This window comes from Rhinatrema bivittatum, chromosome 11 (assembly GCF_901001135.1).
Source record: "Rhinatrema bivittatum chromosome 11, aRhiBiv1.1, whole genome shotgun sequence".
Taxonomy (NCBI): Eukaryota; Metazoa; Chordata; class Amphibia; order Gymnophiona; family Rhinatrematidae; genus Rhinatrema; species Rhinatrema bivittatum.
The window spans coordinates 67,635,531-67,652,422 of record NC_042625.1 but is presented as its reverse complement, the minus strand read 5'-3'; the positions used below and the strand labels follow the sequence as shown (position 1 = coordinate 67,652,422).

Here is a 16,892-nt window from a genome sequence, read left to right as displayed (position 1 = left end):
TCAACTCACCGTCCACAGCCAGGAGCTCCTGCTCGTGTGTGGCCAGAATGTCTTTGTATAGCTCCTCTGCTTTCTGGTACTTCCCCTGCTTTAAGTAAGCAGAAGCCTGGAGTAAAAAGTTCAGGAAGAGATATATTGTTAGCCACAGAGAGGGTCTCTATTCCAGGACCCTCAGCAACTCAAAGAGTATCCCTTACTGTTTAAGGAACATACCCCATCTGACCAACCACACTTCTTACCTGTGTCCTTGACTGAATAATCACATCTCCTTATTGATCAGGAACATACCATCAACTGAACCACCACACTCCTTTTACCAGTGTCACCAACTGACCTTGTCTCGGTAACTACACTATCTTATCCCTGACTGAGTAAGCACTATAGGGCATAAGTCGGCCACCCTAAAAGGCTGTGTACAGCTGAACCAGAACTCGCACTGCTAGAGCCCACACAAAGATGGCGTCTTCGGGCATGTGATGACCTCTACAGTTTCACTTTTGAAAAAAACTGTGAGAAGCTACACAAAGAGAAGAAACTGCCATTGTTCTTCTTTCAGATATCTGTCCACACCTCCTGGTTTGCTGGTACAATGGATCCAGGACTTGCTGCGGCCTTGATAAACTTTGTATCTAGCAACGACACAAGCAATGTGTGAAAGAAACTTCTGGAACATGCCAGTATTTCTGAGAAAATATACATACATGCCAGGAAAGATGAAGTCAGATCAGAAGCCCACTGATTGGTAACATCCAATCAAAGATTATCATTTGGACCTATGGAACTGAATGTGCAATGAAGTCGGAGAAGAAAGAGACTCCAGACTACACAGACCGCAGAACCCTTTTCTCCAGTACTGCTCCTGCTGCTTTACGTGCACACCGAGAACTCTTCTCTATTCCATTGCTGCTGTTCCCTTCAACTTCATGCCCATGAACTAATCAGCACTGAAGACAGGGTTCAAAGCTTGACCAAGCCCTACTCCAACTGGGGAGTGCTTGCCAGTCTTGCGCTGCCTAAACCCCTGGCAATCAAGCTACTTCCAGCCTGTTCCTGGCGGCATAATTCACAGAGATATCAGGAAGCCTTCTGGGTTTGCTTCCCTGAGACTGTGGTGTTACCCGTCATTTGCTTGCAGGGAGGTTAAGCTAGTGAGCTGCCCTCCAGCTTAGACAGGATCCCGAACTCATCAGCAAGAATGACTATAACGGCGCAGGATGAGATAAAATTGGCTAAATTAATGTTTTAGCTGTGGATAATTTAGCTGGTAATGCATACTGACAAATACAAGCTGATTTTGAGGTAATACAAGTTTGTTTACATAATTTGTGTCATAAGTTTGTTTCTAATTTTACAGAGCAAAGCTAACTATATCTACTGTATAAAATCTTAATTCCCCTATCACTGCTACAATAAACTCAGTCACTACCTCAAGAAAGTTACATACGTTCTGCTTTCTTAAAATTAAATTGAGATCTTATTTTATCTGATTTAAATATCAGATAAACCATAGAAACATGCCGGCAGAAAAAGACCACATGGTCTATCCATACCAACTAATTTAGCTTTACTATTCCCTCACTTCCTCAGAGATCCCCTGCATTTATTCCATGTTTTCTTGAATTCAGATGCCATTTTTGTCTTTACCTTCTCCACTGGGAGGCCGTTCTATGCATCCACTACCCTCTCTGTAAAGAAATATTTGCTAACTTCTGAGTCTACCCCATGACCCCTTGTTCCAGGGCACGGCTTCCCAAACCTAACCTGGAAACCCCACAGCCAGATGGATTTTCAGGATATCCGCAATGAATATGCATGAAATTAATTTGCAGATACTGAGTCTCCATGATATGCACATTCATCTCATACATATTCATAGTGGATATCCTGAAAACCCAACTAGCTGTGGGGTCCCCAGGACAGGTTTGGGAAGCCCTGTTCTAAAGCCTTCTTTCCAATGAAAGAAGCTTGTCTCCTATGCATGGAAATCTTTGAGATATTTACATATCTCTATCATATTTTCCTTGCATCACCTTTCCTCTAGGGTATGAGTGTTTGAGTCTATCCCCCATGCTTTAGAATAAAGACCACTGACCATTTGAGTAGTCCATCCTGTTTATATCCTTTTGAAGGTCTCCAGAACTGTACACAGTATTCCAAGTGAGGTTTCACCAGGGACCCATAAGGGACAATATCCCCTCCCTTTTTCTGCTAGCTAGTCCTCCCTCTATGTAGCCAAGCATCTTTCTGGCTTTTACTGCTTTATGCACCTGTTTGGCCAACTTAAGATCATCAGAAACAATCACCCCCAGATCCCGCTCCTTCTTTGGTGCTTAGAAGAATTTCACTTCCAATACTGTACCTCTCCCTTGAGTTTTTGCAGCCTAACTATATTACTCTGCATTTTTTAGCATTAAATCTTAGCTACCAGCCCCTAGACCATTCCTCAAGCTTCGCTAGAGCCATCCTCATGTTTTCCATGTCTTCTCGACTGCTAACCCTGTTGCAGATTTTGGTATCATTGACAAAAAGACAAAACGTTCCTAACAATCCTTCCACTATGTCACTCACGAAAAGAACCAGTCCCGGGTCTGGTCACTAGTAATACCCCCATTCCCAAGTAAACTCCATTTACCACTACCCTTTATCACCTCGCACTCAGCCAGTTTCTAACCCGGTCACTCACTCACTCTAGGTTCCATACCAAGGGCGTTCAATTTATTTATAAAAAAGTCTTCTGTGCAGAACTGTGGCAAAGGCCTCACTGAAATCAAATTACACTACATCTAGCGCTCTCCTTTGATTCAATTCTCTGGTCACCCAATCAAAGAACCCAATAAATAATCATAGTTATTTATTTATATTTTACATATGCCTCCGAGCTAGTAATGCTCTAATGTTTTTATGACCTGACCGTGTTCATTCAGTTAATTCCAGTTATAGATTGTTTACCCGATCAGTTTGATGTATACTACCGTTATATGTAACAATTTGTTTGATTGTAAACCGGGGTGAAGGCTAACTGCTAAACCTCGGTATAGAAAAACCTCGAAATAAATAAATAAATAATCAGATTCACCTCTGGTAAAACCCTGCTGCCATTGATCTTGCAAGCTATTGGATAACAAAAATTGCACTAAACTCCGTTTTAGCAGATATTCCATTAGTTTGCTCACATCAGACTAACCAGCCTGTAGTTCCCAGCCTCCTTCTTACTTCCACTTTTATGAAGAAAACTACACCTGCTCCTCTCCAGAGTGTAAAGAAGCATTGAAAAGGTCAGCCAGCAGAGCTGCTAGGACATCTCTTAAGTTCCTTTAGTAAACTCGGATGTATCCCATCTGGCTCCATCGCCTTCTCTACTCTTAAGTTTAGTTAGCTCCTCACAAAACATACTTTTCTGAAATCAATTAAGGTGTACCTCTCTTCCAATCTTATTTGTACTTGCTTTATGTGATCCTGCTTCAGGCCCTGCTACAGTGAACACTGAACAGATATACTGTTAAACAATTTTGCTTTCTCTTCATCAGCCTCTATATATTCCTCCCTTTCACCTCCGAGTCTCACAATGCCACCTTTGCACTTCCTTCTATTACTAACATTACATATCTTTAAAAAAAAAAAAAAAATATATATATATATATATATATATAATATAATATATATATTTATTTTTTTTTACCATATTTGCTATTTTTTCTTCCATTTGAATATATGCATTCCTGGCTACTTTCCCAGCTTCTCACAGCTCTTCCAGGTATTGTTTTTTTTGTGATCTCTTGTAGTTTATGAATGCTTAACCTTTTCAACTACTTTCTTAGAAAACCATAGTGGCCTCTTTTTCTTTATTTACTTTCCTAACAAAAAGGTTTGATGCCCTTATAACATCTCCTTTCAGTTTTGCGCATTGCTCTTCTGTTTCCCATCGACTCCCTGAGGTACACCCCCATTTTAACAAAATTAGTTTTACATGTAAGGCCAAAATCTCTTACAGCTCACCCCTCTATGGATCAGGAGCAAACCCATTCCATTACCCATATCCCCGAATGAGAACGCGCAGCCCCTTACAGATGCCTCCTACATTCCATTACCCATATCCCCGACTGAGAACACACAGCCCCTTACAGATGCCTCCTACAATCCATTACCCATATCCCCGGCTGAGAACGCGCAGCCCCTTACAGAATGTCTCCTACATTCCATTACCCATATCCCCGACTGAGAACGCGCAGCCCCTTACAGATGCCTCCTACATTCCATTACCCATATCCCCGACTGAGAACGCACAGCCCCTTACAGAATGTCTCCTACATTCCATTACCCATATCCCCGAATGAGAACGCGCAGCCCCTTACGATACCTCCTACATTCCATTACCCATATCCCCGACCGAGAACGCGCAGCCCCTTACAGATGCCTCCTACATTCCATTACCCATATCCCCGACCGAGAACGCGCAGCCCCTTACAGATGCCTCCTACAATCCATTACCCATATCCCCGAATGAGAACGCACAGCCCCTTACGATACCTCCTACATTCCATTACCCATATCCCCGACTGAGAACGCGCAGCCCCTTACTGATGCCTCCTACAATCCATTACCCATATCCCCGACCGAGAACGCGCAGCCCCTTACTGATGCCTCCTACATTCCATTACCCATATCCCCGACTGAGAACACACAGCCCCTTACGATACCTCCTACATTCCATTACCCATATCCCCGACTGAGAACACGCAGCCCCTTACAGATGCCTCCTACATTTTATTCTTCACAGTTTGGCTTTGAGGAGGAGGGTGGAGCGTAATCCATCTGTCCTATGGAGCTCATTCTGAGCAGGAAGGATTCTGGTTTATTTTGTTTTGTTTTGCCCAGCCTCTGAATTTTGCAAAACATTCACCACAGTGACTGAAATCTCAAATGACTACAGTTATTTAAATAAAATAAATTGAAGATTTTAAACATTTTGATCCACAGGTGGTAAAATCAGAGACATCCCTATGTTGTGTTCTTATTTATAAAGGAGACATTTTAGAATGTAATTGTAATGAAATAACATAAAACCATCATGAGCCAGAGCTCCCCACTTCTACTCCATCAACAGCAATTTCCTATCAATCTTGCAATTAAAATTTTTTTTTTTAATACAGGGACAAGATATGCCATGTGTTTAAAAGCTGGAATTACCTTCTTTATGAAGGATCTCTTTCCCCTGGGATAACTCGCCCGTTGCCCCTAGCACAGTTATCATTATGGGATGATGCCACGATATTCCGAGGATGATCAATATGGCAGTGACCTCTTCCCTCCTAGCTGACTGCAACATTTGCTAATACCCTCACCTCTTATTCATAAACCAAAATTAAAAGTAAGGGCAAACCGGTGAAACAGATACACAGTAGCTGATAGCTAGGCACCTTCTTTAGTAGAGAGAATGTGTAATGTGCCGTCCGGGGACCCCAGGAAGGAACAAGAGGCAGACAAATCCACCATGTGCTGAACAACGATGCCATTGAGGCCCTGACACTATGGAGATCTGAACAACATAGAGGACACACTGTCCCTGCTATAAAGGCTGGACTCTTTCACACATACTCCTCAGTTCCCTCCCTCGGACTTTCTTTCCCATCACCACCAAGACAGCTCACCAGATTGTTTTTGGTCTTGGCTACATTGGCGTCCTCGGGGCCCAGAGTGCTCTCGTAGATGCGCAAGGCCCGCTCATAGTACTGTTCCACCTCCTCAAACTTGCCCTGGTTCTGGCACAGCAGGGCTAAGTTGTTCAGCTGCTTGGCCACATCTGGGTGATCCATGCCCAGAACCTGGGTGCCCGGGGAGAGAGAGAGAAAAGCATAGTCAGTTACTGCCTTTTCTGTGCTGCCCCTCCTTTGAGCACATTTGTTGCCAGTAATCACACAGGGGTTATCATCAGTGCAGGAATTACGGACATAAATAGAAACAGACCATACCCTGACTAGCAATCAATAAACGTTACGCTCTGCCACCCCTTTGCAGGAATCACAGAATGCAATAGAAGATATGGACCATTAGGCCCATCTAGTCTGGTCAGTTTCAATCCTGGTCTACAAAGCCATGCACCCCCAGTTGATCTCTGGCTCTCCCCTCACTTCTTCACAGCTAAGTAACCTCTGTGCTTATCCCAGACCGAAGATTCATCAAGCCCAGCACCCCAGTCTGCGTCACAAGTACTTGGCAGATCCCAAAAAGAAGATCTATTTCCTATTACTCTCAGGGATAGCAATAGCGTTCTTTAGACTTCCTGGCTAATAATGTGCTATGGACTTTTCCTCCACAAAGCTTTCCAAACCCTGCTATCCTAAGGGCTTTCCACTCGTATGAAGAGGGACATTATCCCTTCTCCAGTCCTGTGGAATCACCCTTTTCTCCAAGGTCTTCACTTACTGTAGAGGTAAAGTTATCTAGCCACTAGACGTTGCCACTGAGCGATGGCTGCTGCCTCCACAGCGTCTCCGGCCAGCCCACGGAACAGAAGCCCTGACCTGGGAATTGAACCACGACTCATCAGGCCAGCCTAAGCCACGAATTTCTGCAAAGACTGACCAGATGCCGGTGTGCGTGGGCTATCACCTGTGTCACGGCTCCCAGGGAATGAGAACATAGATGGCAAGGAAGCAGGTTAAAGAAACTCACAATAAACAATTGTGATCTTTCACCTAGAAAGACACGGTTTAATGGGAGACAGCTGATGTGTTTTTTTTCAAAGGGAAGTCTTGTCTTAGCAATTTACTAGATTTTTTTGAAAGTATACATAAATGTCTTGTCCGTATTGTTTTGTGTATAAAATCGTATATGTTAAATTTTGTAACCTGCTGTCTAATACTGTTAAAATAGTAGAATATAAGTCTGTTAAATAAATAACAATACAGGCTGGGTTTTCACTGTTCGTGCACATTAAAATCACTCCATAGGACACAATGCATTCGATAGGCTTATAAGTGTGCATGCAGAGATCTCCAATGGGCTGAAGCTCCCTTCTTACCTTCTCTCTGATTTCCAGTGCTCGCTTGCACAGTGGCTCTGCCTCCTTGTATCTGCCCCGTTTCCCGTGCAGCACCGCCAGGTTATTCAGGGTGGCAGCTACCTGCGGGGCAAGAGGCAGAAGAAGCAGCAGGTGTGAGAAACAGATTGTCTAGGTTTAGTCATGCATCAGAAGGAGAATGCTCTGTGCCTGCAGGAGGTGCTGGCTGTAGGAAGAGCTCGCAGCTCCTGCAGTCCCAGGCTCTCCCAGCAGGAGGTGCAGGAAGGAATAGTGAATGTTAGGGGGGTCGCTCCCATGTTCTTTATGTTAAAGGACTGGATGAATACTAACCGCCGGATGGTCCACACCCATGGTCTGTTCACGGATCTGAAGAGCATCATTCAGAAGATCTATTGCCTCTTTGTACTTATTCTGGTCTCTATTAAGAATAAAAAGAAAATGTAATTCCAGTCTTGATTCTCCAGCTTTTCTAACATAAAATGGGATACCTCAAGTTCAGGGGTTAATTTAGGAGCTAAATTTATGATCTGGGAGGTCAGGGGTGAGGTGCATTATAGGCGCCAGCTCTGTGGATGCTTGGGCATCCCCAGTATTAAGCAAACTCCTTTGTTATGTCCATAGAAGGTTAAGGTGTGTTGCATTTAGCGCCCCCAAATGTTTTTAAAAGCTGGCTCCCATGAAGTGCATTGGCAGACCTGGAGGGCATAGGAAGGGATGTCTCGTACTGGACTAGAAGGGTTTGCTGTGGTCAGGAGCATGGTGTATTGGCAGAGCTGTGGTAGAAATGGTGCAGTGTCTCGGTACTGGTACAGATGAGGTAGGCATGAGGTGCATTGGCAGAGCTGTGATGCAGGAGTGGTGTCTCAGTCATGGTACAGCAGGGGGTGCTGTGGGCCAGAAATGAAGTGCACTGGCAGAGCTGTGGAAGACATGGAGTGTGTTAGTACTGGTAGAGCAGGCGAGTGCTGAGGGGCAGGAGTGAGATGTATTGGTAGAGCTGTGGAAGGGAGGGGTGTCTCAGAACAGCTGAGGGGTACTGTGGCAATAGTGAAGATGGAAAGGAGTCTGTACTGGAACAGCCGGGTGGTGCTGCTATGGTAGGCGTGAGGTGCATTTGTAAAGCTGGGGAGAGGTGCATCAGTACTGGAACTGTGGGTGGTGCTGCTATGGTAGGCGTGAGGTGCATTTGTAAAGCTGGGGAGAGGTGCATCAGTACTGGAACAGCCGGGTGGTGCTGCTAGGGTAGGCGTGAGATGCATTGGTAGAGCTGTGGAAGGGAGGAGGGGTGTTTCAGAACAGCTGAGGGATAATGTGGCAATAGTGGAGATGGAAAGGAGTCTGTACTGGTACAGCAGGGGGTGCTGTGGGGCAGGAGTGAGGTGCATTGGCAGAGCTGGGGAGAGGTGCATCAGTACTGGAACAGCGGGGTGGTGCTGCTAGGGTAGGCGTGAGGTGCATTGGCAGAGCTGGGGAGAGGTGTATCAGTACTGGAACTGTGGGTGGTGCTGCTAGGGTAGGCGTGAGGTGCATTGGTAGAGCTGGAACTGTGGGTGGTGCTGCTAGGGTAGGTGTGAGGTGCATTGGCAGAGCTGGGGAGAGGTGCATCAGTACTGGAACAGCGGGGTGGTGCTGCTAGGGTAGGCGTGAGGTGCATTGGTAGAGCTGGAACATTGGGTGGTGCTGCTAGGGTAGGCGTGAGGTGCATTGGCAGAGCTGGGGAGAGGTGCATCAGTACTGGAACTGTGGGTGGTGCTGCTAGGGTAGGCGTGAGGTGCATTGGTAGAGCTGGGGAGAGGTGCATCAGTACTGGAACAGCGGGGTGGTGCTGCTAGGGTAGGCGTGAGGTGCATTGGCAGAGCTGGGGAGAGATGCATCAGTACTGGAACTGTGGGTGGTGCTGCTAGGGTAGGCGTGAGGTGCATTGGTAGAGCTGGGGAGAGGTGCATCAGTACTGGAACAGCCGGGTGGTGCTGCTAGGGTAGGCGTGAGGTGCATTGGCAGAGCTGTGGTGGGGAGGGGGGATGTTTCAGTTATAGAACAGCAAAGAGATCTGGGTTGTGGGGCAGGACCGAGATGCACTGACAGAGTGAATGTAGGGTGTGCACAGTCTTTTCTTGTGGTCTGGACGTATATAGGTCACACACTGTTTTCTTGCTTTCATCGAGTTCACAAGTTCCCCATCCTGCTAAATAATTTTTTTGTCTCTATGGGTATTGTCTCCCTCCTCCCTGCCTCCTCTTCTCTCCCCTGTGCAGGAATGTTCTGCAGTACAAACATCTCCAGAAGTCTTTTGAAAGCCTCCTACAGTGAGGGAGGGTGGGGTAGGTGCCTGCTGGGTGAGGTAATGAGAGCACAGCAAGATGGGAAGTGATACCTTTATTAACTCCTCTCATGCTGGTAAGAATTTGCTCTCGCTAGACATGACATGCTCAGAGTCCCAGCTGGATCAAGTCTCCCATGTTTGCTGCCATAGCAATAATAAGAAACAACTCGGAATATAACTGCAATAACGCAAGCACCGTGCCTCTGATGTAAGGGCATTGCATCGCACTCCAGTGCTGGGAATGGTGCGCTAGTGGTGGAAGCTCCCCTGCCTCCAGGCCTCACCTGTACACCAGTGCCAGAATGTTTAACATGGTAGCCACGTCAGGGTGGTTGTGGCCAGAGCTCTTCTCCAGATCCTCCAGCGCCTGTTTGCAGAGGGGCACTGCCACCTCGTAGCGACCCTGGGAGGCGTACTGGATCACTAGATTATGGAGCGTGCGCAGGCGAGCAGGGATCTCGTAGCCGCCCTGCTGAGCTGCTGTGAAGGAGCTGCTCATCTGTGGCCTGCCTGCAGGATGAAAGGGAAAATGTGAGGACCCAGAAGTTATCAAAAAAAAAAAAAGAAAAATTAGGGAAATAGGGAACGAAAGATATGGAAAGGAGGAGTGTGAGAGGAGGACAGAAGCGACTCCTTAGCAGAGACAATATGAGAGAGAGAGAAAGAGAGAGAGAGACCTAAACTAGGGGCCAGACACAGGACAGGTGAGCCTCCAGAATATGGAGACAGGCACAGACGGAGAGTGGACGGGTGATGCTTTCTTACTGTATCTTGCCATTCTAATAGGCTCTACACCTCTTTGGGTGAATTTCCTAGTCAAAGCTAAATAATAAATAATGAAATGAAATATACTAGGAAACAGACACACAGGGCAGGTGAGGTCCAGGCCATACGTCGGGAGACAGGACACAGCCAGCCAGAGATGAGGCAGAGGACGGGTGAGGCCTGAGGTGTACATACGGTGTCTGTGTTCCTCCTCTTCACTAGGGAATAGGTCAGAGAGACTGTCCTTCCGAGGCTGTGGCTCATCCTTCTCCTGACAAGAGGACAGAGTCATCAATGGGAATTATGAACACTCCTAGTGGTAATATCAACATAAAATTATACATTTCTTAAAAAGTATCTGAGGTGAGATGGTGAGCATCAGAGGAGGGTCTCCAGGAAGAAAATTAGTCCCATCTGGACCTGGAAGCAGCCTGGTCTAAAGGCAGCCAAAAGAAGAGCATCTCTTGCCGGCCAGGTGCTAGATAACCAATTTGCCTACAGCTAAAAAAATTCTCAGCTCTTGCCACCAGAGGACACAAGGCCCTACCTGCTCCCCCTTGGGCTCGTACTGCTTCATCTGGTTCATGAACTCCAAGTGTTTCTTCTCCTCTTCCAGCTGTGCCACCAGCTCCTCGCTGTGCTGCAGGCGTTGCTGAGTACTGGCCAGCTCATCACGTAACCACAGGTTCTCCTGGCAGAGCCGTTTCACCTGGGCTTTAAGTTTGTGTTTCTCTGCCTCCAGTAGCCCAATGTGGGATGAAAGTGCAATCATCATCTGAAAAAGGAAGGGTAAAGAAAAAATGTAAATGAAAGGTGAGGCTGGGACTGCCCCTGCATTGTTCTGTGTGGCGCCTCCCGCAGGCGCTGCGAGCTCTTCAACAGCCAGCACCCCTGCACCATTCGTTAGAGAGAGTCTCCTGTTGGGAGAAGCTGTGAGATCCTCCCCACCCCCACCAGTGCTCCTGCACCATTCGTTACAGCAGGCCTTGCAAGGGGAGGCTGAGACTGCAGAGGCTACGAGCTCACCCGCTGCCAGGGCTCCTGCGGCAACGCCTGATGGAGAGGCCGGGTCTGCAGGAGCCGTTACTCTCGCACACAGCCAGCGCTCCTGCAGTAGGCGAGTGACTGGGCGTGTACCAGTGCAACCTTCTGATAACGCTAGGAATACCTTTGCTTCCCCCAGCCCTAGGTCAATGGTCTCCAGGGACTTCCGAAGTAGCCGGTGCTTTTCCTCCTGGAGCTCCATATCAGCCTTCCCCACCTTCTCCTCCTGTTTCTGGAGGAGGGCTTCCTCCAGCATATGGGACAGGACTCTGTTCTCGTTCCTCAGTGCCTCCAGCCCCTTAACCACCTGCCGGGTGTTCATGACGATATCTTCAGCGTTCATCTTCTCCGACTGTTGCTCACTGCTCCCCACCATTTTGGACATGATGTGATGGGACCTGGGGGAAGAAAAGGAAGGCCTGCTGAGAACACCGGTGAGCTAGGAAAACGCAGGGTACAGACGGAGATCCGTAGTACACAAGATGTGCGTTAAAGTGGATGAGCAGAGATTGATGCTAATATTTTATAAGCTGTGTGGTGGGAGCTTCACAGTTTATAAAATACTGCATATTTCTACTCCAAAAGTACACATGTATATCTGTGATGCAATAAAATGCATTCTTTTTCCACCCATTTTACAAAAATATGCACGTGTGTTTTATGTGCTTAATAATTAACAATTTGTACGTAATAACCCAGAATTAAAAGTGAAGAGAAGTACTTTATCATACATACTTGGACTGATTCTGAAAGTACTTGAATCACCAGTTCTGAATCACCAGTGCACCCAGAGCTCCACCAGTTCACCCTGAATTCTCATCAGCTCGCCCCTACAGTACCCCTTTTCCCCTATTAACATTTACACACCATACTGCAAGGACTCTCGTACTCTCTAGGTTTCAAAAATAGCATCTACATGTGTACATGCTACATCTGCATGTATGTGCTAATTTTTACATGCCTGACCCCCACGTAACTCTTACCTCCTCCGTGTGTTACTTTACGATCTCACCCAAAACACGCCTCCCTTAAATGTATTCTGTGGCACGCTGTGTGCACTTTTACCCGGCAGGAGAAAAAGCAATTTTTAGGTCAGTTTACACAAGTAAAATCGTTCTTTGCTGATGTCGGGACTTTGAAACTACCTTCCCAGTCCCTAAACTTTGCAAAATTCCAAAGCACTTTCTGAGAGGTCAATATTCAGACATAGCCAGCTAAGTAAGGGCCTCATTTACTAAGCAGACACAGAATGGGAGAAAAGCCTTAGTAAGTTAGCCAGATAAATAGCTCCTCCCAGTTACATCCCCAGAGCACCGCTTTTTTATACAGCTAAGGGGCTGAATATACCATAACTTGCCAATTAGACGGGTAACTTTGTTACCCGTCTAAATGGCTTTTGAATATTGACCACTAAATGTTTCTAAAAATGACTTTGGACCAAGAGAGAGCAATTGCCCCATCTGCCCTAGGGTGAGCAGGCGATTCTGGTGGAAATGTCCATTCAGGGCCTTGATCACTTTCTGGCCATACTCGGGAGACAGGTAGGTTTGGTAACTTGGAGAAAATGAGATATGGTTCTTTATGCCACTGACTGGCCAGCTTATGCTTTCCTGGAATACTTAATATTTTCACAAGCACCCGATCCCCATCCCTCGGCTCATGATTCTTAACATTGGCATCATATTGGACTTTTGTTACAGGCATTTCGGCTTCCTGCTGCTTCAGAGGCTGCCTGGTAGGTCAGGTTCAATTGCTCCTGCAAGTACTCAATATACTTGAGATGGCTTCTTGTGAAGTTGCCACTGGGGACAATCCAAAGCATACATCCACCGGCAACAAGGCCTCTCTACCAAACATGAGGTAATAGGGAGAATTTCCAGTAGCATCATTCTTTGTACAATTATAGGCGTGAACCAGCTTGCTCATGTGCTGGCTCCATTGACATTTTGGCCAGAGTACCCAGCATGTTTAACAGGGTTTGATTGAATCGCTCAGGCTGGGGATCACCTCAAGGGTGATAAGGGGTGGTATGTGATTTCTTGATACCACAAATCTGACATTTCTTTAATCAGGTGGCTCTCAAAGTCTTGTCCTTGATCTGAGTGTAAACAATAAGGTAATCCATAATGGATGAAATATTTCTCCCGTAGTACCTTGGCCACAGTAGTTGCATGCTAATCTTTGGTGAGGAACGCCTAGTGAAGTGATCAGTAACTACTAGGATATTACCAATATTGCAGCTGTCATTTTCTAAGCATAGGAAATCGATGCAAACCAGATCAAGGGGCCCTTGCTAGTGATGTTAGTCAAGGGGGCAGTTCTAGTAGGTAGGATCTTCCGCATAAGGCACTTCACAAAGGTCTTTACATATGCTTCCACATCTGCTGATTGCTGGGGTCAATAGAATCTGGCTCTTACTAACTCGGTAGTACAGTCTATTCCCATGTGTCCGGTATCATCATGCAAGCTCCTCAGTACACGCCTCAGGAACTTCTGAGGCAATATTAACTGTTTCTTTACTTGCTTTTCAAGCAGGCCTACCCGGATGCTAACCAAACCTAGCCAGTGCCTCCCCTCTGCCTTTCAGAACTCACCTTGCATTTTGTATATATCTGTACCACTAATCCAGTTATATTATGTACGCCTCCCTTGATGGGATTTTTAAAAGTTATTATGGTTTCTCTCCTCTCTCGCAATTTCATTCCATTATCTCTTCCCTTCCCTTACTCACTCCCTGCCCACCTCTTCTTCCCCTTTTCTCGCCTGCTCCCCTCAACCCCGCTCCACGTTCAATGTAATTTTCCATTCTTTTTGTTAATTGTAAACAGGCGTGATGTGTTCTACGAATGTCGGTATATTAAAAGTTGATAGATAGATAGATGCAGGGTCTTGAACGATTTGGTGCCACAAGTCATTGGTCATCACTATGCAACCCCACTCTCTCTGCAATAGGGAAACATCTGGGTGCTGACACACCACAGACATAGCCGGCCTGCGGTACGTCTTAGCTTTTCAGACAAGCCGGGGTCACATTTCTGAGCCTGTTGAAGATCAGCTTTCCATAGTGCGGATAACTCTTTCCTCTCAAACTGGCAACTCTGGTGTAGGCAACTGGCAAGGCAGCAATAGATGTGACCAGCACAACTATTGCTTCTACCTCATCTGGGGATTGACAAGGCTTTTATGCTATCCTCTGGCACCTGTATCCATTAGTCTGAGCCTTCCTTACTGTAAACAGGCTTCAGGATTAGCCTTACCAGGACAATATTTTAAGTCAAAGTCATATGTGGCTAAAGAGCCCAGCCATTGGTGCCCTATTGCATTGAGTTTAGCAGTGGTGAGTTTAGATCAATAGATTATTATCTGTGAATACAGTGAACTTGGCACCGTATAAGTAATCATGGAATTTGTCCACTATAGACCATTTTAATGCTAAGAATTCAAGCTGATGCGCAGAGTACTTTTCCTCAGATTCAGTCAGCTTCCTACTAGCAAAAGCAACAGGCTGCATGCAATTGGAGTGCTCTTGGTATAATACTGCACTCAACCCCTCCAGGCTAGCATCAGTGTGCAAGATATACGGCAGATGGCTGTCAGCAAAGGCCAACACAGGGATTTCTCTGAAAGCCTCTTTGCAGTCTGTAGTCCTGGCACCGGAAGTTTCCAAGGGCTTGAAATACTTCACTCCTGAGGCAGGGGCCTTGCTCTTAGCTTTTCTTTCTGTGGGATAAATAACCCCTTGTGAGATCTGTTTTGAAGAAATCTCCTGTAGTAACCACAAAATCCTAAAAAGGATCTTAGGGCCTTCAAATCGGTGGACCTCGACCACGAAGCCACCACTGCAATCTTGTCAGAGTCAGTAGAAAGACTCTTTTTTTGACACAATATGCCCCACATATTTCACCGGAGGCAGGTAGAAATGACACTTGTCCAGGGACAGTTTGAGCCACTGAGCTTCTAACCAATCCAGTCTTCATCAGCCTGGCCTCATGCTCTTCCAAAGTCAATGAAGCCATCTAGGTATACCAGCACTTCCAGGAGATTCATGTCTCTCACAGTTTTTTCCATAAGGCGCTGGAATGTACTCAGAGCTCCTGTAACTCCGTGGGGCATCTGCTCGAATTGGTAGAAACCCAGGGGATCGATGAAGGCAATTTTTCCTTATCACTTTCTTTCACGGCGACTTGGTAAGATCTACTTCTTAGATCTAACACAGAGAACCATTTGCTTCCTGTCAGACAACCTAACCGTTTTCCTAACCCTTGCACAGCCACTTCTCCTGGGTGCCCGATGCCACGGATTCTCTAGGGATGCACAATTTATCCCTTACGCATCCTTTTTAGCATGGGGGCTCATTTGCCTATTGCATCAAGCGCCCAGTAGAGGTGATTATGCGTGCATTAAAAAAAAAAAAAAAAAAAAGCACGTCCAGTTTGGACGCAAGTTTTTAGCGCGTTTGTATTGCATCGGCCTGAAAGACTTTGCAAGCAGACTCTCCTCAAAACTCTTCTTCCGCTCCTGGAGACGTTCCCTGCCAGACTGAGGGGGTGCTGGTCGGAAATGTGCCTCAGGCTGTGGGGCCTAAAATCACAGAAGCTCTGCAAACTCTCCCGCTACTCCAAAACAAAATCTCCTGAAACTGCCGCACCAGGATGTGCATGGAAGAAAAATGTTGTTTTGTTTATTTTTGAGGGTTCCCCTTCCCCCCCCCCAGTGCATCATTTTGTTTGTTTCATTTCTATGGTGCTCCCCCAAGCCGTTTTCCTAACCCGACCACGGCAAGACTTTTAAACATTTTTTTTTCCATGTTGCCACTTTCCGGTGATTCTTCCTACTTAATATTGCCAGGATATTAAGTAGAAGGAACCACAGAAAAGCAGCATTTTCTGCTTTTCTGTAAACTTTTGAGGCTCCTCAAGACTTAACGCCAGCTTCAGGGCTGGCGTTAATTTTTGAGGGTAAAAATGTGTGCGTCAGGCGCACGTTTATTATTTACATAAGAGGGTACCAGCTAATAGCCTCATCAACATGGCATTTACAGGTGATGAGCGCTATTAGCTGCGTGATGGTTTGGACCCGGTAAGCACCTTATTACATCAGGGATTATAGACGCGTGTCAGCCCGAGCGCACGCTATTGCATTGGCCCGTTTGTTTTTGTGTGGAGCCTGGTTCTGCCTCAGAAGGATTTTACCTTTTGTTTTAAAGGAGGTGATTCACTGCTTTCTCACTGTACAAGGAGGGACAGCAGTGTCTTGCCAGAAAAGAAAAGAAAAAATAAAGGGAGGATTTTTGGTGAAGATTTTGTTCCAGTTTTGTTTGGGAGGAGTTTCTGCCACCAGAAGGAAATAAAGATTTTGATTTTTGCATTTTTTGGGACTTTCTAACCCAGAGGTCCAGAGAAAGATCAATAGATCCTTCCTAGTCCTCACTAAGAGCCCAGAAGTATTGGTCTGTTTCCTAGTGCTGCCACCTGAAGGGAGACAAATTCAGCTGTAGAATTCTGTTTGAGAAGATTAATTGGACAACTTTGGTTGCTAACTGGATTGAAGATATTTTTGACTGCAGTAAAACGTTTGTTCGAACACCCCACCGGCATTGTACAGTGTCTTTTGTGAGAGACAATGGGCATGTGCCTCTAACAGCAAGGACATCGGAGAGAAAGAGGCTGAGAAACTGTGTTTTCCCCATGGTTTGCCTTGGAGGTTTATCCCCCTGTACCAGAAAGGACCCTGGCACCT

The 16,892-nt window shown here is 46.2% G+C and overlaps 1 protein-coding gene across 6 annotated transcripts in view; it reads right to left on the bottom strand.

The window, feature by feature from the left end:
* Positions 1-16,892, bottom strand: part of KLC3 (kinesin light chain 3) — a 34,389-nt gene that overhangs the window by 15,238 nt on the left and 2,259 nt on the right. For all 6 annotated transcript variants that reach the window (XM_029571707.1, XM_029571706.1, XM_029571708.1 and 3 more), the window contains exons 2-9: positions 11,278-11,551; positions 10,657-10,884; positions 10,305-10,380; positions 9,629-9,854; positions 7,352-7,439; positions 7,022-7,123; positions 5,649-5,822; positions 10-106 (exon numbers count right to left, since the gene is read on the bottom strand). In XM_029571707.1, coding sequence (XP_029427567.1) covers positions 10-106; positions 5,649-5,822; positions 7,022-7,123; positions 7,352-7,439; positions 9,629-9,854; positions 10,305-10,380; positions 10,657-10,884; positions 11,278-11,551 — 1,265 coding nt within the window. The remainder of the gene's footprint in view (positions 1-9; positions 107-5,648; positions 5,823-7,021; positions 7,124-7,351; positions 7,440-9,628; positions 9,855-10,304; positions 10,381-10,656; positions 10,885-11,277; positions 11,552-16,892) is intronic.